At 39.0% G+C, this 25,742-nt stretch overlaps 1 protein-coding gene across 4 annotated transcripts in view; it reads right to left on the reverse strand.

The window, feature by feature from the left end:
* SEMA3D (semaphorin 3D) overlaps window positions 1-25,742 on the reverse strand; it is a 141,969-nt gene that overhangs the window by 53,247 nt on the left and 62,980 nt on the right. For all 4 annotated transcript variants that reach the window (XM_064142587.1, XM_064142585.1, XM_064142588.1 and 1 more), the window contains exons 4-7: window positions 12,486-12,548; window positions 10,620-10,739; window positions 6,477-6,570; window positions 3,036-3,164 (exon numbers count right to left, since the gene is read on the reverse strand). In XM_064142587.1, the coding sequence (XP_063998657.1) occupies window positions 3,036-3,164; window positions 6,477-6,570; window positions 10,620-10,739; window positions 12,486-12,548 (406 nt within the window). The remainder of the gene's footprint in view (window positions 1-3,035; window positions 3,165-6,476; window positions 6,571-10,619; window positions 10,740-12,485; window positions 12,549-25,742) is intronic.

Here is a 25,742-nt window from a genome sequence, read left to right on the forward strand (position 1 = left end):
TTGGTGAACTTGCCATAAAGAGCAGTGTCACCAGCCCAATATGCCTTATCCCTGGCCATGGCTAAGGATGAGGCAGCTCCAGTCTGACTGTGGAAGTGTCCTATTCTTCAGCTCTGCAAAAGGACTGAAGTCTGAGCAGAGGTAGCATCCCCTCTGTATTCAGCGCCACCACATGTAGGAGCGTGAGACTGTGTGAGCTTGAGTCATGGGAAAGATTAGCTGCTTTCCTCCCTTTCTCCTTTGTGGAGCTGCTATTCAGTCATTGAGATTAAGACATGTCTTAATTAGTCAAGATAGAGATGTCCTGCAAGGAACTGGAAGGTATCCTACGCATTTTTATGCTATGCTTTGTCTTTCCCTCCCTTCCCTCAGGAAAGAATAATCCTGTTTCCAGAAACAGAAAAATGAGAGTTAAAAATAATAAGATGCATTTTAGCAAAACTTCCTCAGCCCTCTGGAAAAAAAAAAAAAAAAAAGAAAGAAAAGAAGGAAAAAAAACCCATTATACATTATATGCTTATCCTAAGTAAAACATGAGTCATGCCTGGAAATCATTTATTTCTCATTGTAGAATTATTCAAGTATGTAGGACTTTTCCTGGAGGTCTAACACATGCTTGGTAAATGTGTGGTAGATTTAGGGCAGAGGGACTTAGATGAGAAGGGAGCTTTAGCCTTGAAATCAAATAAATACTTTCTTTATGCCAATATTGGGTGAAAGCACAAATGTGTGTAATTGGTAGTGTTACACAATAAACCAGAAACATTTGCTACCCTACAGCTTATTGCAGAAGTGATCCCATCACTTAGAGACAAGCTCAAATTTTTCTCTAACCTTAAAAGGACTGTTTCAAAATATTAAAAGCACCTAGTTTATATCTGTGCTTCTTAGTATAACACTGCATGGATTGTGTATGTGAAGTCTTAGACAGAATGTGGCTGTAGGGTTTTATGTGGCTGGAAATAAGGTAAATCTGAAGAATATATGGGGTCTTCAGTGTTTATATAGTGTGGGGCAATTTTCACCTTGCATTCTAGCACACTAAGGCTGTTTTTCAAAGCCAGACATGCCAATATATTATTCGTCTTAGAAAACTTTCACAAGTACAGACATTTCAAGTGAAAACAGAATACAAAAGTAATCTAAAAGAAAGAAAAGCAGACACTTCCTACTCAGCCTCCAAACTAAACCACATGAACAGTTCTCTAACTTGATTTTATACTGTGTTTTTGTACTAGTCTTTCGCCTCAAACTGCTTATGAATAAACATTAATAGCATTAAAAAATGTTTGGGACTGGATATTTAAGCAATAAGTTCTTTTGGGCTGGGAACTGAACCCTGTAATGCTTGCAAAGGTGGATCTATATTAATGAAAAAAACAGATGGTCCTCAGGACCGAAGTGCAGTAAATCTTTCTTTTTAGGATATTATATCATCCCTTAGGAAAGCAGCTACCCTATCCATCCTTCCATGTCAAACATTAGCAGGCTACCAGTGATAAAACTGGATATTCAGTGCACAGTTAGTTACAGTTCTCTAACTGCTTTCCTTCCCATATTATTGACATCTCATTTCTGGTCTACATCGCTCAAGGGAACTGTAGAAATGGGAGACAGGATATAGAAGAAGGAGTTTTAACCACCTTCCTTACTAGGAGATGGAAATGAGATAGATCAGCAGTCATATGTGAGATTTTTCTATCTGTCCTGCCTTAAAGGAGGTTGTAGTGAGGTGAGTGTTGGTTTCTTCTCCATAGTATCAAGTGATTGAACGAGAGGAAACAGCCTCAAGTTGTGCCAGAGAAGGTTTAGATTGAAAATAAGGAAAAATAATTGTTACTGAGAGAGTTGTCAGGCACTGGAATAGGCTGTGTGGGGAGGTGGTGGAGTTGCCATCACTGGAGGTGTTCAAAAAACATGTAGATATGTCTTAACAGCCATGGTAGTGTAAGGCTGATGGTTGGACTCAATGATCTTAGAGTTTTTTTCCAACCAAAATGATTCAATGATTCTATGACTGTGTTTGGAAAGCTAAAGTGACTGTAAGTGGCTTCTCCTTCTCATTTTGTGTCAAAAATCCTAAGGTAATGGAGTTTGATCTAGACAGAAATTTAAGGCAACAGCTTAGAAGGAAGAGAAGGAGGAGGGAGGGGAAAGCAATAATAGAAAAGAACATTTCCTCTTGTTGAGGCTTCAAAGAGTTAAGAGGCAAAATTATCCCATTTTGAAGTTTTCTGCTGGGAAGACAACTTAACCCTGTGGTTAGCAGGCCCTGGATTTACAACACACCCATAATAGTTACACAGGCATCCTGAATCAGAGCCAGTGTTGCCACATATTTAAAGACAGTTGATGGCTAGAAGGGGGATGCTTTAATTGAGAAAGGTTAGCTTGTGAGTGAAGTTTTCCATGTTTCTCTGTGTGTGGTTTGAGACTGGCTGGGTGCAAATGCAGCCAGTTTTTTAGAGGGTTTACTAGCTCAGAATGTTTTTTAACAGGCGAGGAAAAACAATGTTTCACTTGGGAAGCTATTTTAGGGTGCCCTTAGTAAGTTTAAAATGATCCTCACAACAACCAAAAGACATTTTTCCTCCTCAAAAAGAATAAAAAAAAACCTCCTACCTAAAAATATGGAATTCCTAAGTCCATCATTTCAACAGCTTTTAAGAAATTATCAGGAAAAAAAAAAAAGGGGGCTGGAAAAAAAAATCCAACAAGACTAGAAATAAAAGCATGTAAGTCATGACATTAAACCAATTACAGGACTCCATACAGATGTGCAGATCAAAGGCAGAAAGAATGATTAGGTTTTACAGTCCTAGCTTTCCTTAATTAGCACTTTCACCTCTGTGACTTTCCTCAAGTGCATTATTGTTGCACAGAGCTTTTTTTCAAAAGCCTGTGTAATCCAAAGAGGCCATGATACAATATCTATATTTATAGTTACTGGACATATATTTACATAAGAAAGGGACTATTAACTTCAGAAAGGCAGGGACAATGCAAATGACAACAGCATATGTTTAGGATCTTACCAGTAAGCCAGTAATGCTCAGAAATGTCAGTTCTGATGTAATGGTGATCATGAGAAGGGCCCAGAGAACGTGTAAGAGCAGTGTCTTTGCCAAGGAAATCAGAAGCTGTTCCAGCATAAAGAAACTCATCTGCAAATGAAAAAGAAATAGGATTTCTACAGCTGTGAGGTAAACAAAACTAAAACTGTTCTTTTTTTGATGGGTAAACAACAACTGTATCTAACTGGTCTATGAGCTAATTTTTTTTTTAAGTAATATATTTTAATGGGATTTGGGATTGCTTGAAGTTATCTATATTAAAATGAAGGCAATAATTTTAGTTATGTGTCTGAGAAGTAAAGGAATTCAAGTCTAATCAGGTGGTTTATGCACTCAAAAAAGTAAATTCCATGGCTTTAAAGTGTCCTGGGATTTTAAGGGTGTAAATGTATATTTGGGCTTTACATCCTGATCTGTAAGCACTAATCATGAACGTTGGGGCTGTAGCAAAAAAATGGACCACCTATCCATTCAAACTAGTTTTTGTGTCTCAGGTTTGCAATGGCCCTCATGGGTTTGGTGCTACAGGGCTTGAGCAAGTAAACATGATGGATGCTTCACTACAGGAACTTTGCAGCTTGGCCCTTCTGATGTTGAGATCTCCATCCAGCTCTTCATTCCCAAAGAGCAATTTAGTCGCTATGGGAATTGCTCTCAACTGTGTAACATGTTAATGATAGGAACATGGGTACTGACCCAAACTATTGTCATTAAAACATAGCAAGTGTTCCCAGTGAAATAAATGAGATATCTTGCTTGGAGAAGTGAGCCAGAATTTGTATCAAAAGGAAAATGTATCTATAACAAAAAACAACGCACTTGCTGCAATGTGACTTACTATCTAGTGGCCTGCCAGCTTTGTTAGCAGTGCATAACTTCACAACTTTAAGAACTGCATAATGTTATCTGCTTTCCTTCAGGTCCCAGCATTTTCCTAAAAAGTAGTAAAGAAACAGTATCACTGTGACTTTGTTTTTAGTTTCAATTTTTTTCCTCCCCCATGTAGTACATTTTATGGTTTTATTTCTTGTCTGCAAAATAACAAGATAGCTTTTTTGGTTGGAGGATTTTGTTGTGTTTGAATTTCTTTACTTGGTTGGCTTTAGTTTTGTCTTGTTGGTTTTGCTTAATGACTCACAAGAATAAATCTCTGGCCCTTGTAAAAAGAAAAAAAAGTTTTGTGTTCATAAACAATAATAATTTTTAAAAAACCCTATCAGATAACATAAGAAACCCCTTCCAGGTGTTCCTTCTCCAGGTTTTGACACTCAATGGTGTAAACATTTCACAAGCTCTTTTAGAGAGAAGTCCTTTGTTGAGAGTGAAAACAGAATAAACACCACTCACCATAGACATTTCTGTTTTCATTTACCAAAGATGTAAATACAATTTTCAATAAAGGGAAAAAAACAACTCCAAAACAACAAAACTCCACAAAAATCACAATCCACCACCCAGAAGTACATGACAAAAAAAAAAGAAAAAAAAAATCTATCAGCCTTTTTTTTACCCCATTATTAATGTTACACATGTATTATTTTCATGACAGCGCTGGAAAGCACATCTTTCAGACAGCATGTCGCCTTTGTAAAGAGACAAGAGTGCATTCTGAAAGGTATTTGTCATAATGAGGAATGGGCAGGGTAATTGGTGTTTGCTAACTGACAGGCACTCAATGATCAATAACTCTGCAAGGCTAACAGAAATTCTTCATCCTTGCTTAGGGTCTGCTGACAAGGTATTTTCAGCACTTCTGGTATCTCTCATTCCAAGTCTCAGGTCTAGAAGAGTTTTGGTGTAATTTGTAATAGCAGATGGATGATGAACAGGTGATTTTTCAATCAAAAAGACTAACTTAGCTTCGGGTGAAATTCTGTTTAGAACTCAAAGAGAAATTATCTATTTCTACAAAAGGATTAAAATTACACTATATTAACCTAAATACACTAATGAAATAATGAAATATAGTTCAGCTCTTATGTATAACTGATTTCAGAGTGCTTTCTGAAGAATACAAATAAACTTTATTTCCACTTATCAGATAAATAGGCAGAGAGAAGTGACAGGTCAAAGGACACTCCTTTCATCAGTGGCAGGGACAGAATGGCATCACATGGCAGTGTCATGTCAATGAGCTATCCTGCTCTCCTAGCACTTTTGGAAATAAAGTAATAATCAAAGATAGGCCAAAATTCATTCTCTGATCAGGTCTATAACTCTTTACAATGCTTCTTGCACATTATTGTAAAGCACTTGACACCAGGCACAGTGAGAGAACAGATACCACAATATCCTGTTCGTTCATTTTGTCTACCTTGAAAACTGCAGCAAAGTTCATGGCTTAGCTAAAACACAGCAGCTTCTCCATTTCACAAGATGAAATAGAGCAGCCAAAGCACTAGGATGCTACTGAAATTAGTCAACTCCATAATAAATCATGAAATTCTACTGCATTAAAAAAAAAGGAAGAAAGGAAAAAAAAAGAGTAAAGTTTCTAGAATCCCGCTTTAAAAATAGACTTCATGGTCATTAAACAGTACTTTTAAGAGTGTCTGAGAAGAATAAGTGCTGGCTTTAATCTATTGTTTTTAATAAAGGAAGTCCTGCCCCATCTGTTGGGTCAGAATCACAAATCATCTATCTTATTATCTGAGCATAAAGACTGAACATTAGTCATATTCTTTTTATAACACAGAGTGACCGATACTTCAAAGCATTGTCACCACTGCTCTTTGGCTGCAAATGCAAACGTCATGGTGCTTCACTCTTATCTTGTATTCATATGCTTGACGGACAAGTTAAATGAAAATTGTCCAAAGCTATGAACCAAACCATGACAAAAGTAGCTCTTATAGTGATTTGAAATCCAGAGGTCAAGCTGACATTCCTCAGCACCAAATGTCAGACCACACAGTGCTGTGATGCACACAGTAGGCAGATTGCACTATCTTGTTCCTGGGTTTCCAGCTTTAGAAGTGGCTACTGGAGTAAATAGAAACCTCAAAAACATATTTATGGAAATAGTGGATGTCAGCAGACTTCAAAGGGCAGAACACATTGATAATTGCAGAAAGAGGCCCAGAAGCACTTCAAACATTGTCTGACCATGTGGGTTTTTGTTGTCTTCTTAAAGGAGAAATGACTGGGTAAGGATGAAACTGTTTCCTGCTCAGCTGGCAGGCTCTCTGCAGCCACTCAAATGTCTTTGTTTGTGTTGCTGCATTTCCAGCTTTTGGTGTCAGCAGAGTGAAGGCTTCCCCAACCCCAAGAGCACAAATCAGCACTGGAAACAGGACTAACGCAGAGAAACTCCAATGAAAACATCTGACAAACCTCTGGCCCCAAATCATTATGAAGGCATTGCACATCTGAGGGGAGCACCTGGCTCTGACGGTTTCTTACCTGCCATTACTGAAGCAAAAGGCTGCTGAGGATCGAAAGGACATTTCAACCTGCCAGACTCCAAGTTCTGAGTTTCCAGACGGAATACCATTTCCTGAGAATAAACGCACATTAACTAGGTGGCGTGACTGCAGAGGAATACCTCACTTGGTCAAACTGTTCTGCTAACATACAAAGTGAAGGTGTGTTAGATTATGCTGCTGTCATCTTAGTGTTGATGTTTACAGTCTGTGTCTCTGTTAAATATCAGTATTTCTTAACTCATTCTTTTAGCACATCCTTTTCATTAGATAGTGACAAATCCAAAATATAACATTATTTTCAGACACACACAAAAAAAGCATTGTTCATTTCTAATCAAATTAAAAGCTGGATTGTACTTAAAAGGCACTGGGTTCTATTTGGGAAAGTGCTGATAGACTGTTGCAACAGGAGACCCAGAAGGGATTCTGGCTGATTCTTAAATTTCCCTAGGGACTGCTGAAAAATGTTTGTAGCAGACAGACTTCAGCCCCTTTTAAACGAAAGCAGCATATGCTCCCTCTTGTTATTTTTTAACAAGGCTAATGATACAAGAGATATCAGAATAGATCCTTCCTGGTAGTTCTCAAATAGTGTGATTAATTCTTGGGTCACAGAGCAAGGGCATAGAGGAAGATAAAGGAAAGAAGTTAATTTTTTCTCTTGGTGTCTTCAGTGAGCAATCAACAACTGAGTTATTTCAAGCATCAATTTGAAGTTTTATTATAGTTCTGATTTACCAAAAAAGATGTTTTTCACTTGTTCCTTCACTGGCTTCCTAAAATCACACTTAACTTGAAGCTCATAGTGAGTCCGTCTGAAGACAAATTGATTGCTCAGAGGAATAAAGTGAAATCTTTTTAGGTATACAGTCTTGATTTTCAGAATTCTGCTGCTACTAGAGAAAGGATGTTGCCTGCAGAAGTACTGTTAACAAACTTGCTTACCCACAGTGATATTGAAAATCCCACTAGTGTTCAGGAATGAAATCTTTGTGGGCTTTATGTCCATTGCAAAGACATTGAAGCTAGTTAAAAACCAAAACAATCAACCAAACAAAAACTCTATGATTTAAACAATTACTTTAAAAAGGATAAAGTGACTTTGTTTGTACAAACAGCAGCTAAGTACGTCCAAAGATTGCCACATAGGATCAGACTTCACATTAATTCAATCTATCCTTAAGGAACATCAGATTGTAAATGACCAGATCTTTCTATTTCACTGAGGAGTCTCCTAAACTCTTCAGGCTCAGAAGACAAAAGCCCAGGCTACTGAATAATTAAGGTCCTTAAGAGAAATGGAAAATCAATTCCAATCTGTGAAGATAAATTCCATTTCCTCCAGCAATACTAGCTGGTACACAGCATGATTTAATCATCAAACAACCACCCTGGTTATCTTCCCAAACCTGGGGAACACCAAGTAAACCAAATTCTCAGGCTACTGAAGTAGATCAGATCACACCAAGGACAAAATCAAAATCAAATTAAAATTAAAAACTACCCATTTTTTACTTTCTTTTTCCTGACAATGCTGTTTTAGTTCCCCATTCTCCTTTCTTCTAAGATGTGCAATCCTGAGCTACTCAGAGGACCCTTGTGGTATCACATGAAAGGAAGCCGGCTGCAAGTCCAGCAGTACTCCAGGGACTGAGGGCTTTATAGATCAACATCAAATATTTCAGACTTCACCCAGACAAACTAATGGACACTACAAGGCATTCACGCAGAATTAACCTCCTGCTTTCGCTTCGGACAAAGCTTTCAAAGAAAAGAGCATCCCTTGGAGAGCTGTGGCTAACAGCACCGACCAGGCTAAGCTTCTTCTTCACTGGCCAAGGGAACTTTTGGCAGTAACTTCAGCAATAGCAAGACCAGGACTTTAATCCCCTTTAATTGTGTGATCCCGTAGGGGATTTGTACTGCTTCAAAAGCAGTGTCTGCTGTGGTTTTGAGTCACCTGATCCACAGTGTTTTCCTCTCCATTTTCACAGCACTGGCCAGCAGACCACTGAGCAGATAGGTCCACCAGCAGCTTTCAAACGTCGGCAGAGCACTGCATGGTTTCACAGCCTCTGTGAGGCTATTTCAGGCCCTGTCTCTCCCAAGCATTCCACAGCTTCCTGTAGATGCTGCTAATTACCAAACATGCAATACCCATTCTTATAACCCAGAGGGAAAAAAAGATTGAAAGAACGGGTCTGCAGTAAAAGTGTTTTAAATGACGATGTAGAACTCATGGTTTCATTTCCTACAGTAAGGCATTTTCAGCTGCCTGTTAAATCCATGTCAGTAGATCTGCTCTGAGGACATTCTTGCCTTGCCAGATTTATCTGCAGAAGCAATGCAAGGACATTGGCTATGAGGTGTTTTGAGATCAAAGAAAAAAAAAGGAAAATATGCCTGATTTCATTCAAAGCTGTTAATTTAATAGGAGAGTGTAGAAAAGATGCACCCTCAGAAGAGGCATGAGTAGTGCTGAACGGTGTCCAACCTACCACTGCAGCTGAGCAACCGGGAGGAATGTGGGAGAGGCAGGACTGGGAGACAGTGAGGGGATTAGAAAATACAATACCAGGATTCTTCTTCCATTTCCTCTCATAAGGTAATTGGTCATGTCTAATTGAGACGAATGCCTTGTCTAGACTGGCTGCTGGACTGAACAATCAGACCAAATCCATAATTTCATAATGTTTGATAAAAACCACCTTCACAAATAAAGTAGTTAAAGGTGCAATGGTAGACTGAGTAGGGCATCTTGCTAATGACCTAGAGGTAAATCAGAGCCATGCTTGTTCTCTGATGAGAGCTGTTCCTTTCAATGCAGCTGTGTATTTGATCATTCAGGCTAAGGAATCAGCCTAACACAAGGGTTCTAAAATTTCAGTTGCTTTAACTGGAACATTTAAAGTACTGAAGTAGAGAGGTTTACATACTTACTTACTTCACTGCAAGCCTAATTATACACCAGCTATCAAGCAATAACAGGAACATTAATGACTTACTAGGGAACGAAACCACTGCACAGATTTCAGGCAGCTCCAGTTTCCTGTAGCATAGCTCCTCTGGGCTACATATTCCATGGAATATGATGACGTAGCTCAGCTTGGGCAACTATTAATAACTTTTTTCTCACTTTTCTTTTTCCAAGAGCATCTGCCCTTGATTCTGTATGTCAGAGTGATTCCTGTGTGTATATATTTCAGGTTATAACCTTTAATAATTTCTTATTAGACATCATTTATTATGCTCTAGATTTCACTGAGACTCAAATCAAAGAGAAAGCTATTTCTGTGACTGCATAGAAAGCCTGTACTGCAGGCAGGCAGCCAGACAGGTTCTTGACACTGTCTGAGAACAGAGTTAGTGTTATAAATACAGCCAAGGTGTTATACATATAGGAGTTAAAAAGAGGCTTGTGTACTAAGTGGCTGCTTGACACAACAGCAAAATTCTTCTGTTGTGGAGGTTAGGTCTCAAACATTTACCACTTAGGATAGAGATTTCTTTGTCACCAGCAAATGAAAACCAATCAGCTGCTAACTTCAGGAATACACCACTAGAGATGCAGGATACCCAGTGTCTAGCAACAGGGCTGCAAACCATCTACAAAATCCTAAAATGCCAACTTTGGCCTCAGGCTTAGAGACCATTTACAAAATGTGTGTTACTCTCATGCAGAAGGAATAGAAAACCAACTCTCAGGACCAAGGGTATGTGTACATTAAAAGATAGAACTAGGAGTGTCATCTTGAACTCTGCGTGTGTGTGTGTGTATGCAAGCAGCAAGTATGTGTGGAAATGACTTACTAGGAAGAAAAACATCTGGGTTAAATATTCTCTTCACTTATTTAATCATATGAAAGTGTCATTCTGAAGAACTTTGTGTATTAAGTCCTACTAAGGAAAGTGCTTTGTTCAAGAGTGATAGGCACATATCAACTGTGAGAGTATGTGTTGCCATCTGACCTGCAAAATCCACCATTTACCCTGCTATTTATGCAAGCTGCTGCCAGATCATTTTTTATACACTCCTGCAGTATTTTCCAATCTGTGATGAATGCTAAACAAGATGAAGGTTATTCCTTGACATGTCAGAGTAGTGAGGAAATTAAATTACCTCTTTGTGAGTTCCAAGTTCAATGTATCCACAGAGAGGATGAAATGCTCCTGTGCCACAGACATAAACATGGGTTCGGTTGTATGGCTGAAGAACTCTGATAAAATTAGCACATTCTGTCTATTGGGAAAAGAAAGAAGAAGGTTTATCTTCAGGTTTATTCTTCTCTTTCACATTATACATTGCATAAGGTTACTGCTGTAGTATTGGTGTATTTTAACTCAAAACTACTGTAGAAGAGACAGTTTACTAAACAGTTCAAAGTTGTGACAGCCAAGGTTTTTCAGTGGCTGTCCACTAGACAGTTCATCAGTCAGACTTGTAAGCCTATTTCTACTATAAAACTTACAGCCATGACAAGTTCCGTGGTTAAAGACAGGTTTGGAAGATATCTGCTCATCCTGTGTTGTAGAAAGCAAACTCTGTCAACAGCTGAGCAGAGGCTGGAGAGCCACCGGGGTTAGTCTGGCTACCAATCCTCCTGCTTTTGATCCCAACTCAAAGTTTTGTGCAAGCTTTAACACCAAAATGTTTCATGCTAGAAATTACTGTGGTTTACTAAAGGGCTTCAGCGTGCTTCCAAGGATATGCTTTGTATATGGTGTATTCTTTACACCAACTGCATTCTAGTGAACACTTATTTGGGCATTTCTGAGTCCTAGTGGGTTGCTTAGGTCAATCTTGGCTCGGTCCTCGCTGTTAAGTAGCACTGGTGGCTGCTGCTGGCTGCAAGGGTGCTACATGGAAAGGTAGGAAATGCTTGCTGCAGCCTTTCCCAAAATTAAACAAATATATACATGCATATATGTATGTATAACAAGGTACTTAGGAGGGAATACACAAGAACTATTCATATGTAAAAGCTACTACCCAGCGCTTCAGTGACAGGTAGTCTGCAGAGACCAGTGTAGAAAACACAAAAGGAGATATTTATAATCTACATACAGAACAAATATTCTCTCTGGTCCCTTTCTTCTAAGTCTAGAAATAGATCTGCAAAAAATCCTCCATATAGACCACTATCAGAATTTTTCCAGTGCCCAGCAGAGGTGTTGTTTAGTTTTTGTCTGCTGTAAAGATAAGGGTAGCAATAAGTTAGGGTAAAAAGTTGAAATTCCTCAGAGTGGCTGAGAGAGTGCTTTGAGTTGGAGTCCACCTTGGCAATAGACACTCTGGAGAGAAAATTTGTGGACAGAAAAGGAAGAAGTTTTATTATACGACAGGGAAATGTTTACATTTATTGTGGGCTCTAGACACATGATGTAATTTGTGTTACAAAGGAGAGATATGGAAGCATTATTGTAAAACGAATGCACCTTAAATGCACTTCCTAAAGAGACTTCCTAAAGAAGATTTGTGGTTCCAGGGAAAAGCTAATGAGTCTGAGATTCTGTTTTAACCTCAACTGCAGCTGTCTGCAAATTAAGTTAATTTGTACTCTGCTCTGCTACTCTATTTTGTTAATGAATTATAATGAAGTTACATTCAGGATATTCCCAAAGGAAGAAAAAAAAAACCAACAGAAGGAAGTCTTTGGATGGGAAAGAAAGGATTTTAGGGGAGTATCATCTGGGGTGTCTATTCATCTCTCAATTGCAATTAATACGTAGAAGGATAATTTGGCATGACAGCATGATGGCCACTTACAATATTGAATATTTTTTTCCTAAAGCACTGGCATTTAAAGGAAAAAAAAAATAAAATACAACTTTATTTATTTATTTTTAAACATGAAGGGAAACCAGTTCATTAGTTCAGGAACAAAAAGCGTAACTATAGATTGCTAACCCAATGCATGCATATAGAGACAAACGCACAGACACAGAATATTCTCAGTAATAATTAAAACATATCAACCATACTTACATGGGCATCTTTACCAGCTAATTTGCATAATTCTACTTTTTCTTTTGCTGCAGGCCAGTAAATCTGTAACATAGTTAAAATAAGACAAAAATTTAGGAGTATTAGAAATTGTCCTGTGACTGTGATTTAACTATTTCCTTGAATGAACAGTTAGAGCAGGCCTGCTGGAGAGCAATCCTGAAGAAAAGGACCTAGGGGTCTGGGTTGATGAAAAGCTCCACGTGAGCTGGCAGTGTGTGCTGCAGCTCAGACAGCAACCGTGGTCCTGGGCTGCATCAAGAGAAGTGTGGCCAGCAGGGCAAGGGAGGGGATTCTTCCTCTTTACTCTGCTCTCGCCAGACTCTGCATGGACTACTGTGTGCAGTTCTGGAGTCCCCAACACAAGAACATCATCACACTGTTGGACAGAGTCCAGAGGAGGGCCACAAAGATGATCAGAGGGCTGGAGCACCTCTCCTATGAGGACAGGCTACAAGAGTTGGGGCACTTCAGCCTAGGAAAGAGAAGGCTTTGAGGAGACTTTATAGTGGCCTTCCAGTATCTGAAGGGGACCTACAGGAAGACTGAGGAGGGACTATTTACAAGGCTTTGTAATGAGGGTAATGGGTTTAAACTGGAAGAAGGGGAGATTCAAACTAGATGTTAGGAAAGTGTTCTTTACAGTGAGGGTGGTGAGACACAGGAGCAGGTTGCTGAGGGACGTTGTGGCTGCTCCCTCCCTGGATGTGTGCAAGGCCAGGTTGGATGAGGCCTTGCACAACCTGTTCTAGTGGGAGGTGTCCCTGCCTATGGCAGGGGGCTGCAACTGGATGATGTCTGAGGTCCCTTCCAAGTTAAACCATTCTATGAAACAAATTTATGTATATTGGAGGAATTTGCTTGCAAATTGGAATGAACATGAGGAATTGAGCAACTTGGTCTTGAGGAAGGTATCCCTGCTAATGACAGAGGTGTTGGAATTATATTGTCTTTAAAGTCTCTTCCCCCCCCAAATCATTCTGTGAATCTATGGCCTTGAACACAGGGCTCCACTACAAAAGGTGAAGAGGCTTTAAACCAAAACCCATGTTCTTTGTTCGTTTCCTCACTGACTATATGCACTTCTAAAAAGTACTTAGCTGATCTGGCAGGCATGTCACTATTATAATAGTGTGGGTTTTCCTCAAAGGTATCACAGTATCACCAAGGTTGGAAGAGACCTCATAGAGCATCAAGTCCAACCCTTTACCACAGAGCTCAAGGCTAGACCATGGCACCAAGTGCCACGTCCAACCTTGCCTTGAACAGCCCCAGGGACGGCGACTCCACCACCTCCCCGGGCAGCCCATTCCAGTGTCCAATGACTCTCTCGGTGAAGAACTTTCTCCTCACCTCCAGCCTAAATCTCCCCTGGCGCAGCCTGAGGCTGTGTCCTCTCGTTCTGGTGCTCGCCACCTGAGAGAAGAGAGCAACCTCCCCCTGGCCACAACCACCCTTCAGGTAGTTGTAGACAGCAATAAGGTCACCCCTGAGGCTCCTCATCTCCAGGCTAAATAATCCCAGCTCCCTCAGCCTCTCCTCGTAGGGCTGTGCTCAAGGCCTCTCCCCAGCCTCGTCGCCCTTCTCTGGACACACTCAAGCATCTCAATGTCCCTCCTAAACTGGGGGGCCCAGAACTGAACACAGTACTCAAGGTGTGGTGATGAGCCAAAAAATCATAGAATCATAGAATCATAGAATCAGCCAGGTTGGAAGAGACCTCCAAGATCATCGAGTCCAACCTATCACCCAGCCCTAGCCAGTCAACTAGACCATGGCACTGAGTGCCCCATCCAGTCTTTTCTTGAAGACCCCCAGGGACGGTGCCTCCACCACCTCCCTGGGCAGCCCATTCCAATGGGAAATCACTCTCTCTGGGAAGAACTTCTTCCTAACATCCAGCCTATACCTACCCTGGCACAACTTGAGACTGTGTCCCCTTGTTCTATTGCTGGTTGCCTGGGAGAAGAGGCCAACCCCCACCTGGCTACAATGCCCCTTCAGGTAGTTGTAGACAGTAATAAGATCACCCCTGAGCCTCCTCTTCTCCAGGCTAAACAGGCCCAGCTCCCTCAACCTCTCCTCATAGGATTTGTGTTCCAGGCCCCTCACCAGCTTCGTTGCCCTTCTCTGGATGTGTTCCAGCACCTCAACATCTTTCTTGAATTGAGGGGCCCAGAACTGGACACAGTACACAAGGTGTGGCCTGACCAGTGCTGAGTACAGGGGAAGAATAACCTCCCTTGTCCTACTGGCCACACTGTTCCTGATGCAGGCCAGGATGCCATTGGCTCTCTTGGCCACCTGGGCACACTGCTGGCTCATCTTCAGCTTACTATCTATCAGTACCCCCAGGTCCCTTTCCTCCTGGCTGCTCTCCAGCCACTCAGTCCCCAGCCTATAGTGCTGCTTGGGGTTATTGTGGCCGAAGTGCAGAACCCTGCACTTGGCCTTGTTAAATCTCCTCCCATTGGCCTCTGCCCACCCATCCAGCCTGTCCAGGTCCCTCTGCAGGGCTCTCCTACCCTGAACTGACTGCAAAACAAGGAAAATTGCATCGGGTCTAGTGGACTTGGCAAACCCATCATACAAAAAAAAGAGACAAATTTATAGGAGAAACGTGTACCTTAGATAATTGTCAGCATATATATATATATATATATTTACTGCTTCTTCTCTGATCTGCACTTCAGAATTCTGCAAACTAGGTTTTGGTGTAGATGGAGCCAGATGACAAATTACCTTCAGTTACTGTAACCTCAATTACATTAGTGAAGAAATATCAATGAACAACAGCTCAGGTTCTGGCTCACTGATTTCCATTAAGCAGTCAAAATTGGATATTATGCTTGATTCTATTAAACTCAAAATTGAGGTTAAATATAAAACCTTCCTGAATCACCTCGATAAACATAGATCTTCTTTCCTTCTTATTTGACAAGAAAAAAGGTATAACCATTTCATATGACTAATAATAACAGCAAATCACATTACTTCTTGAGCAAATATTGCTTAGGAAGAGTCTCAGAAACCAGTATGCAGATTACTAGTAGGTAGCCACAGATGCTTGCAGAGTAGTGTTGAGTTTCAAATCACTTTGTAAAATCTTGAACAGTGAACTATGTGGGAAGAATTATTATAATATACATTGGGAAAAAAGTCATCATCAAGAAAGGATACATGACTCAGCTGTAAGCAACATGAAATAACCAGTGTCATGTTCCCTTTTTTTTTTCTTCTCACATATCTGTTGGCACCTTGCAGGATGTGGCTAAGCCCCACACTGGTAAAGAAAATAAAAGAATGCCCTGCGTGAAATAGCTTTATCACTGTCCAAAACCAATCTTCTTATTTCTCCTCTTCTTCTTCTCTCAATGAAAATGGATTTATTAGCTTTCTGCAAGGGAATCAATTTCCTCTCAAGTGAATTTACAGTTACCTTTTTGATTAAAAGGCCTTAGTGAAGATAATGCATTTTAGTTACTTAAACCTTAACCCTTCACATCAATATTTACTTGAAGTCAGAGATAAGGCAGCATAACAACCTCACAGTAACAGAGCACAAATTTACTTTCCCAAAGCATTTTCTTAGAATGATGTCATGATACCATCCAGGTACAAAAATACAATCTGAAATCTGGCATGATGATGCATCTGGATCATGCAGTGTAAAATGCCACAAAGCATTGAGGAAAGTACTGGGAACACTGTAAACCATCAGAAAGAGCTTAAAGGTAGCACCAGTAAACTCATCACATCTCTGCCTGGGAGGAGTGGGATGAGTCTTGTGGTCCAAGAAACTTGTAACCCCAACACTTGTAACCCAAGTGTTATTGAGTTAAGGAGAAAACCTGATCCTTAAGGAAAAGATGATGGAAAGGAACACGAGTAAGAATCTCCAAGGAGACTTAAGCTGAAATCTTTAGTTATCTTGGAAATAAACTTCATGTCCACCTCTGCCCAAGATCCCTGCATCGGTAACAAAGAAGGGTAGAGTTTTTTGAAGAATTTGACAGAGTTTTGGCCAAAATTTAGGTATCTGATCAGGTAGGCAGGACGTTCCACTACAGGCTGCAGAAAATGTTTGATTCTCTTTGCCTACTGCACAGGAGAATAGAACTCTTGCTTTGAGAAGCACAGTTACATTCAGAGACATATTCTTGGAAGCATCACATATATTAATGCACTTGACTCTGCCCTAATTCCTCTACATATTTCTTCATGACAAATAGCATTTGTCATACGAGGCTGAGATATGCACACTCTCTTTTCTATGATTCAATTATCATTTGGGGGGGGGAGGAAATCAATTCTTTTACTTCCTGGCATTCAGGCCACATTAGACAATGGAATGTGAAGTTAAGTGATGCAACTTCAAGATCAATTAACAATTATATATGAGGATTAAAGTAATATTTATTTGCTTTCCATGTGAGAAATTAGAGGTTCCCAGAAAGAGTCCAAACTGCAACAGGCCAAGAGCTAATGTGCTGAGTAAGAAAACATAAACTTATTTTTGTATTGGATCACATGCTGTGTAACAGTGCCATGGGTCTGGTTCCCTCAAACACTGATACACAAATAATTTTACAAGTGAAAATTTGTCTCACTGAATTTTCATATATAAACTTACTCACATAGAATCATAGAATCATAGAATCAACCAGGTTGGAAGAGACCTCCAAGATCATCCAGTCCAACCTATCCCCCAGCCCTAGCCAATCAACTAGACCATGGCACTAAGTGCCTCATCCAGTCTTTTCTTGAAGACCCCCAGGGTTGACTTACATGCTGACTTTTCTGTAGGAGATGAGATTAAGCCTCAGTATTCTATTTTATTCAGAAAATTATTTATTTTCACAACACACTAAAAATAAGACTAGATGCTCCAGTTTTGTCTTATATATTTAAGGTTTGATGCCTGTCACCTTTCTCCTTTTCTGTTATTTCACATTCTAAGTTCTCATGCTGAGTCTGCAGTGGTACCACCTAACTTAACAAAACCTTTTTGCTAATTTCCTCAAAAAGTAAAATCTCAAAGAAAGTGAGAAAACAAACAAAGAAACAAATAATTCATAATAATGGTGACAACACCACTGCCATGTAAAATCAGAATTTCTTTGTGTTACAAACAGTGCAAATTATATATAGAATATAGTGGTGGCTGCATTTGTATCTCTCTGGAAAAGTCTCAGAATAGCTGGGTGGGGTTAGTGAATTTAAGGGAAGAATGTAGCTAGTTTAAATACACAAAGGATATACTTAAACAGGATTATTTTCTTCTGTTAATCTTCAATTTATTTTCCTTGCTAAATATCCATCTCAATATTCCAAAGGTCAGCTACTGTCATGTTTTCCTGATTTTATCTTTTGTAGCTCAATTTAAAAATATACAAAATAAACCTTTCCATTGCTTTTAATTAATTCTATAAATATTTTCCTAATTGTAGCCACAGGAAAGAAATTAAAATATCCTAATAAACACAAGTTAATATGTTCTCTGTTAGGAGAGTGAAAGAAAACCTCCCAGGAGTACAAAATAAAGTAGTACATAAGGGTATGACAGATAAGGTATCACTTGAAAGGGCAGCTGGAAATTAATTTTTTATTAAAACAAAACTTTAAAACCCACAGAGCTCCTTTTTAAGATCAGGAGGAGAGTAATTTCTAAAAGTTACACTTTTCTTCCCTAAACACAGATTTTCATAATAAAGAATGGAATGGAAATTAAAAGTTAATTTAAAAAAAAAATACTTACATAAATTGTTACATGGATGCTATTTATGCAATTATGTGCCTATATAGATAATAGCTGGACTGACATCTAAGAGTTTCTTTTCAGCTGCTATCTATGCCATGCATTAATAATACCAGTTATAAGTGACTATTCTTTTCTTAGTCTTTTTTTTTTATATAGTTTATATTTCTCTATTGATTTTATTTCTTAAGATTATCTTTGGGAGATAGATTGGAGGAAAAATTTCAAAACTAAACCAGCAAACTTGGATTCCAAACAAGCTACTGCATGAAAATATAGGGTTTTTTTTCAATAATCATTTCTAATGCAGCTACTAAATGTGGGATGATAGAGTGGCTTACCAAAACAAAGTGAAAAATATTGTATATTGTCATAGCACAAAAGAGGAGGAACACAGGATATCTAAGAAAATTACAGGACTGATGGTCTGATTTCATCTGTTTGAGAGGCTTTGAAATAAAGTTTTAGTTAGGGAAGGAGTAAATTAAGTTTCCATTGAAAATGAAATATGGTATGAAAGACAGCATAACTTGACAATGTTGTTCAATAAAATAGCTGGATTTCATACTACATTAATTTCATACATACGTTACTCGTCTTCATCAGAGGTCATGTTAAGGATTTAGTAAATTACCACAATGAAAATTGATTCTCTCAGCTCACCAAAAAAAAAGCAGTCTGAGAACAAAGAGCTTGCCACAAAATGTTACTCATGAAGTTCCTCAAGAAAACAGTGGCAGAGCTCATCCTATTTCTTGCACCCTTCCTTAATCTTGGCAAAAAAACAACACTCATCAATGACACACAGAGATAATAAAGTTGGGAAGCATCACTTATACAAATGGAGACTGGCAATATTGTGCAGAAAGCATCAAAGGCCTCCAAAGTCCAGAATTATAAACAGTGAGAGGAAATGGGTATAAAATAGTTATAAATAAACATAGATTGTAGATTTTAACAAAAAATAACTCTGAAACATCAGAGTAACAAGGCCCTGGTCTATAGCAACAAAGATGCTGCAGAAGTTGTGTGAAATACTCCACAAGGCCCCTTATAGCAGATTCAGAGCAGATTATGAAAGGAATAACTTCTACATGAGGTAGTTGCTGCTGATAGCAAGGAGTGAGACCAATTGACCAACACGACTCCTTCCAGTTATGCTCCCAGGATAGACACACTTATGCCAGCAGCCAACACTTGAATGTCCCAATGAGGTCAATGACTTAAGCAGCCCTGGAGTTTTCACTGGGGCCTCTCATGTGCTTAACACTGCACACGTGCTTCAGCACTTCTCTATCAGTGCAGACACCAGTACAAGAAACTCCAAAGTGCTGTACTGGTGGAATATACACCACCAGCAGGATGTGTCTGTATCTGGAATGAAGGACATCAGCTGAGCAGCATGCCTTATAGCACTCTCGCTGAGCCTGAGTCTTGTGAAGAAAAGGAGGGCTTCCTTCCTATTTCAAAGGAATCAGAGGCGGTGGAAGTGCTTAGAGCAAAATACACCAATTTTAAACAGCTGCTTGGTGGCAGCAAGAGAAAGCCTGCTTTCTTCCCTTGTTTTATACTTGTACTAGATGTTTGTTATATTGATGCTCGAGGGAAGGCATGCAATAAAATGACAGCTTCCTGGGCATCAGAATGACTCATTGAGGCTTTCTGAATCATGTAGACCATAAGCCAGAAGCTTAAGCTCATTGGTACGAGCAATTTCCTCATATGACAGTCCTAACAATGAAGCCAAACTGAGCTGTAAACCCATTGTCATGCTGGCATATGCAACATACTTCCCCTTGAGAAACTCCCCTCCATGAGAAACTACTCTCCCTTGAATGAAAAAAAAAGAAAAGATTCATGACTTAGCTCAATGTGACCATAAAATGAGTATGGTGAGAGGGCAACATGATCCAAAAGCACTAAAGTAAACCAGAAGATATTCTAATCCCAGTTTTGCTCTTGCTCCACAATACACGACAGCCAGGTCTCAATTTTCCCACCAGTAAAATGACAATAATGTGTCTTTTTTTTTTTCCCCTTTTTGAAAGATTTGGTAATTTATAAATGAAAAATGAAAAGCAAATTAAAATAGAAAAATCAAAGACCACTTAGAAAAGACACAATAGTGCTAAAAGACAACTGTCACATTGCTGCGTAAGACCGTATCATAGATGTCACACTCCAGTACCATGAGAGTGGGTGTTCATGGATTGCTTCCTGAGAACTAGGACATTTATCATTTCTGTATGCTGACCCCAGGTCAATTCACTTAAAATTATTGCAAGCACTAGAAATTTATTGAATTTCCCAACAAGCACTGGAAAGAATTTAATGCTTTTTTAGTATTATTTTACTGAAAACAAAGAATATTTTAATTAATGGGAAAATGATCTAATTTTAGCCTACTATACATGGACACCAGTTGTTCTCTCAAATATCTCACATCTGTTGCATTCGTGTGTGCAGCATGAGAAGCACACAACTTGGGGAACTGGACAGATTGTTCTCATATATAAATCTTAAGAGGAAGGTTACCCTGTGTGCTTCTTGTAACTAGTTCCCACTATACTTGATGAACTCTGGAAATCAGTATTTTAAAGTCATCAGCAAACAGAGCAGGTTAACACACCTAAGCTCCTTACCTGAATTTCTCCCTGTATTAGAAACCTAACCAGGCTGTCTTTAGTTATTTTCCCCTTAATGTTATTTATAACAGTTTTATCCAGATTTATCTAACTCTTAGAAATAATTGGAGATCCTCAAAAGCCAGGAATGTATTCTTAAATCTCTTTTACGTCTGCCACAGACCTTCCTTCTTCTAATAGACATTCCTATACCTGATGTACTGATTCCCATATTAGAAACCTACATGCAGGGAGATTTGATTTCCATATCAGAAACATACATCCAGGGAGATATTTGGCCAGAATTTCCAACTCAAATAGTTTCATAATAGCAGAAAATGTAATACCTGAAAACTATAATTTGCTATGGCACAGGGAGAAGAGACAATATGAAAACCATTTCAAAGTGATTTACAATACTGAAGGAAATGCCAGTGTCATTCTTTATTTTCATGGTGATGTCAAGCTGAATAAAATGGACTTGAAGTCAGGGGGAAGTAGCAGTTGTGCATATGGATGACACATTCAGAGACTTTTGGTAGCTTTAATTTGGCAGGTGGCTGTTAAGAGTGAAACTTCTTAAAATCAAATAGTCTTTTTGTATTGCATCTGTCTGAGATAAAGCAAGGTCTTCACGTGCCACAGCTCTCCCTTAAACAGTGACCTGCTCTCCAACACAATTTAAAAAGCAGCCAATGCTTTCAGTACTTAAGGCTTTTCTGAAAAGTTCATTTTCCTGTGTTTGTTATGAGCATATGTGAAAGCTTAGAGAAAATGGACCAGATGCTGGTTTCATTTACACTGGATAAAATCATGAAAGACTTCAGTGCTTTTACACTTCATTTTCCACAGTATATCCACAGCAGACTTCTGACAATTGTCTGTTTCTCCTTAAAACAAAACTGTACACCAGCTTTTTCAAGGTAAATGGCATTGCTCCTGACATGTTTATCCCTTCAGACTGAAGACAAATCCTACCTTTAAAAAGCCAAAGACCAATATGAGCAAATGTTTTCAGAGAGCAGGATACTGACAAGTCTTTAGATCTAAACATATGGGTGAAACATAAAAATGACAGTGGATGTTTATGGAAACATGATTTATCACAACAATGCAAAAGGAAATGACACAGACACTCTCTTCCACCTAGGCTTGCTGTCATTCCAGTTACAGACTGTTTTCTTCACTTCTTGATCCTGTCTATTGTTTTGTGTCTGTAAACACTGTTGGAAAGCTTCCTCGTTGTCTACACAGGTGCCTAAATTCAAGTCCATCAAACAATTTTATAGACTCCAAAAGGTTTTGAGAGGTTCAAAACAACACTGAAATAGTTCAGTGGTAAGAGGCCTGAAAGAGCTAGCAAATATAAAGTTGCCACCTCTGTCTCTGAAAGTCCCTAATCTGAAGCACTGCTGCTGACTATCTTTGGAGACAGACCACTGAACTACACAAATACCCAGTAAACCTTTTCACATGACAGTTTCCATTAATTTTGAGAGGAAGGGAAACACTCCAAAGTGGAAATAGTATCTTATGAACTGCAACACCCAGAAAATTTCCATTTGTTGCAAAAACAAGACCACCAGTATGCATTTCCTCCTTGGAAGCTAAATCCTCATGTGCAGATGGTCAAATCATGCTCCTATCAAATCTCAGCTTCAGCTAAATGAGTTTTTTACAACGTTTTCTACTCACAGAGAATGAGAACTAACTACAGATTTACAATCCTCCTCCAGTTCCACTGGTTTGTTCTAGACTTTCCCATCCTCATTCTCCCAGTTTCAGAACTGTAGGTATTGCCAGTGTTTTCCACATGATTCTAGGGTTATAATTGGTATTTCCTGGAAAGCTTTTTCTTCTGACAGGTCAAGAGAGATTCACCTTCACATAGTCTGCAGCTTTTGCTGAGAGGCAGAAAACTAAATTATTTATAGTTATAGAATAAACAGCACAATATTAATTTAGGAAGGACCAGTCATGGTATTACTGTGTTTCAAGGCTGGAATAAACATCTCAGACTCTCTGTATTCCTGAGTCTCTGGCTTCATGGCAAGAACAAAAGCTTCCCTTCAGTACTGGCTAAATTCCCACTGTGTTCATGCCTAATTGACAGCACACTTATACAGAATGACAGGAGACTTCCCAGAGCAATGAAGGTAAAATTTGGCTCCTATACCTCGAGGGTGCTGTTTTACATAAGCATGCACATGTATTTGTATTTATGTTGCACTTCCTGCAGAGATGGGTGGGTCATACTGCAGATATTGCACAAGGATAACAGTGATGACACAAAACCTCACTTGGACTGTTGGCATGCACTGGAGTTGTGTAATGGTGCAGAATTTCTTTGTAGCTATTTTATAAGCATTTACCTAGCCAGTGTATCTACATGCATATGTATTTTTCACTGTGAAATACAGATAAAAATCAGTACAAGGGGGAGTGAAGACATAAGTCACAATACAGCTGCACCTAATAATGCCAAAAAAATAATGACAACCACAAACTAAGGATGCTCCAAGCAACAATAATTTGTGACCCTGTGCCAATACACACTGGGACAGATGAAAACAACTTGTTCCAAAGCTGCTATTGGGGATCTGACATGTTTATCTATTTGGCCCACATGTGGCTGTGTCTTCTAGCACTGACAGCTCCTGCAGGTTGGCAGCTTTTCAAAAGCTTGTCAGCCCTTGATAGCATTCCTATTCCTGCAGAGATGGGCGGGTCGGGCTGTGGATTACACAGTGATAATAGTGCTGACATATAACCCTACTTGCACAGAACTTACAGAGAGGTGCACCATTTCTTTGCAGCTATTTCATAAGTGTTTAGTCAGCTGATGACATTTTTGTATTTAGTACTTATTTAGTCCAAAGAGTAACTTAACAAAGGCTTTAGACAAACGCAAGAAAGTTCCACATACCAAAGTAATCTTTTCAGTAGGACCTCAGACCTTAGCAATACTAAGGAATTGCTTCTCCAGCTTTCCAGCCTCTCATGCTATTATGCATGTTTGGTTGGTTTTGTTACACTCCCTCTCTGGCAGTTACAGCATAGTTGTCTTAAAATTTAGTGTTCACATTTGCAATGCCCTGGTAAATGTAGGTTGTAGATCTTTTCTCCTTCCTTTTGCTCAATGTCTCTGTTTTACTCATAGGAAGGAATTGCAAATCTTCCAGTTTACAAATAGCTTTCAATATTTGTCAGGCATCTAAGGATCTTTGAAGAAAAGACTATGGAACTTCCTAATGCTTTTCCTGCAATAGAAGCTATAGGCTTCTATTCAGGACAGCTTCACAGAAATTATCTCCCTGATATAGAAAGAGGATTATTCTTTTCTAGGCTTCAGATATTTGTGGAGGGCAACTGTTTTAGCTCTCTGCATTTGTCTTTTGTTCTGGGAGACTTTTATATTGCACTATGGTACCTACTGTTGTTTTATAGTGAAGTTTGCAAGTACTAGAGACTGGATGGATTTTTCCAAACAGCCACCTAAGGAAGCTTTCAATCAGTTACACAATAAATTGAATAAAATCTATAATGATATAAAAAACTGGAACTCCAGAAGAACTGCTGATTTATTTTATCAGGAAAAATATACCAGGAAATAAAGCCATTACTTAATATATGTAAGTTAAATAAACTACATCAGGTAAACAACTAGGTCATGAAAAGTATTTTTTTTTTTTTAATATATATATATACACACTAGAGAAGGGAGCAGGATAAAATGCTTTGGATGTTTCTTTGACTGCTATTCCAAATATGTCTTAATATAGAGCATTAGGCTCTACAATATAAACTTGCCAAGTAATTATGTCTGCAGATGAGGATTGTTCAGAATCTGGACTTGGCTTTTTGAGGTATGAGTAGTTCCTAATATAACAAACATCTGAAACTGAGGCTTTTTTAAGGTAATCTGAACCTACATAGCATAAAGCCTTGTATAGTTCATGTTCAGTTTTGTTTTAAAGAAAGAAAACCCCAAATTATGCTCAGTCTTGTATTCTAGTTTCAAAGCCCTTACAGTTCTCTTATTCCCTCAGCTTATTCTTAAACCTACATCCTCAAAGTTATTAATAAACACATTACTTAGATGAAGAAACTTAATATTCTAATAAATTGTTATTATTTTAATAGCTGCATAGAAGCAGTTATTTTTTTTTTTTCCAAATGACTCTTGCTCCAAAGGAATACAAAGGACATACTTCAGACTCCCGTAGCCCCAACATGTGTGGTTTCCTCGCACTAGGAAAGCCTGGAAGCAAGCCGCCTGGCCCTGTGCCAATCCAAACCACGGTCAGTCTAAACACAGCGCAGGCAAATGCTACTTTCTGACACTTCGCTGCTACTGGAGAGTATCCTTTATCGTGGAAACCTCGTCACTGAGATTTATACACCACCTCGTCTCACTCCTTCACCGCTTCTCTCCCCTCCTGAAACAAGTTTCTACCAGTCAGTCTAGCACAGAACAAGAGAGAAATACTTATGTGATATCTCATGTTACCCAAGCATTTACCCAAGAGCAGATACGTAGAAAATTGCTGAATGCCCACAGAGATCTTGGCAATTAGCACACCAGGATGTTTTCAAGAGACAAGTTTCAGTCAGTTTTAGCTATTTAAATATACTTGTCCTCAGCATTCCATCTTAAAAAATAAAGATTACTTGAATAGTTAAACTACTACTACCAGCATTTGAGCCTGCAGATAAAAATGTCTTTAATCCGGATACACAAGTGGTTATAAATTTTATTCATTTTATTGCTTTCTCCCGGGTAAGCACAGGTATCTAGGCATACATTCTCTATTTGGCTTACCAATTGTAAATTTTCATTCCAACATGAAGTGAGCC

Source organism: Pogoniulus pusillus, chromosome 4, assembly GCF_015220805.1.
Source record: "Pogoniulus pusillus isolate bPogPus1 chromosome 4, bPogPus1.pri, whole genome shotgun sequence".
NCBI classification, from domain to species: domain Eukaryota; kingdom Metazoa; phylum Chordata; class Aves; order Piciformes; family Lybiidae; genus Pogoniulus; species Pogoniulus pusillus.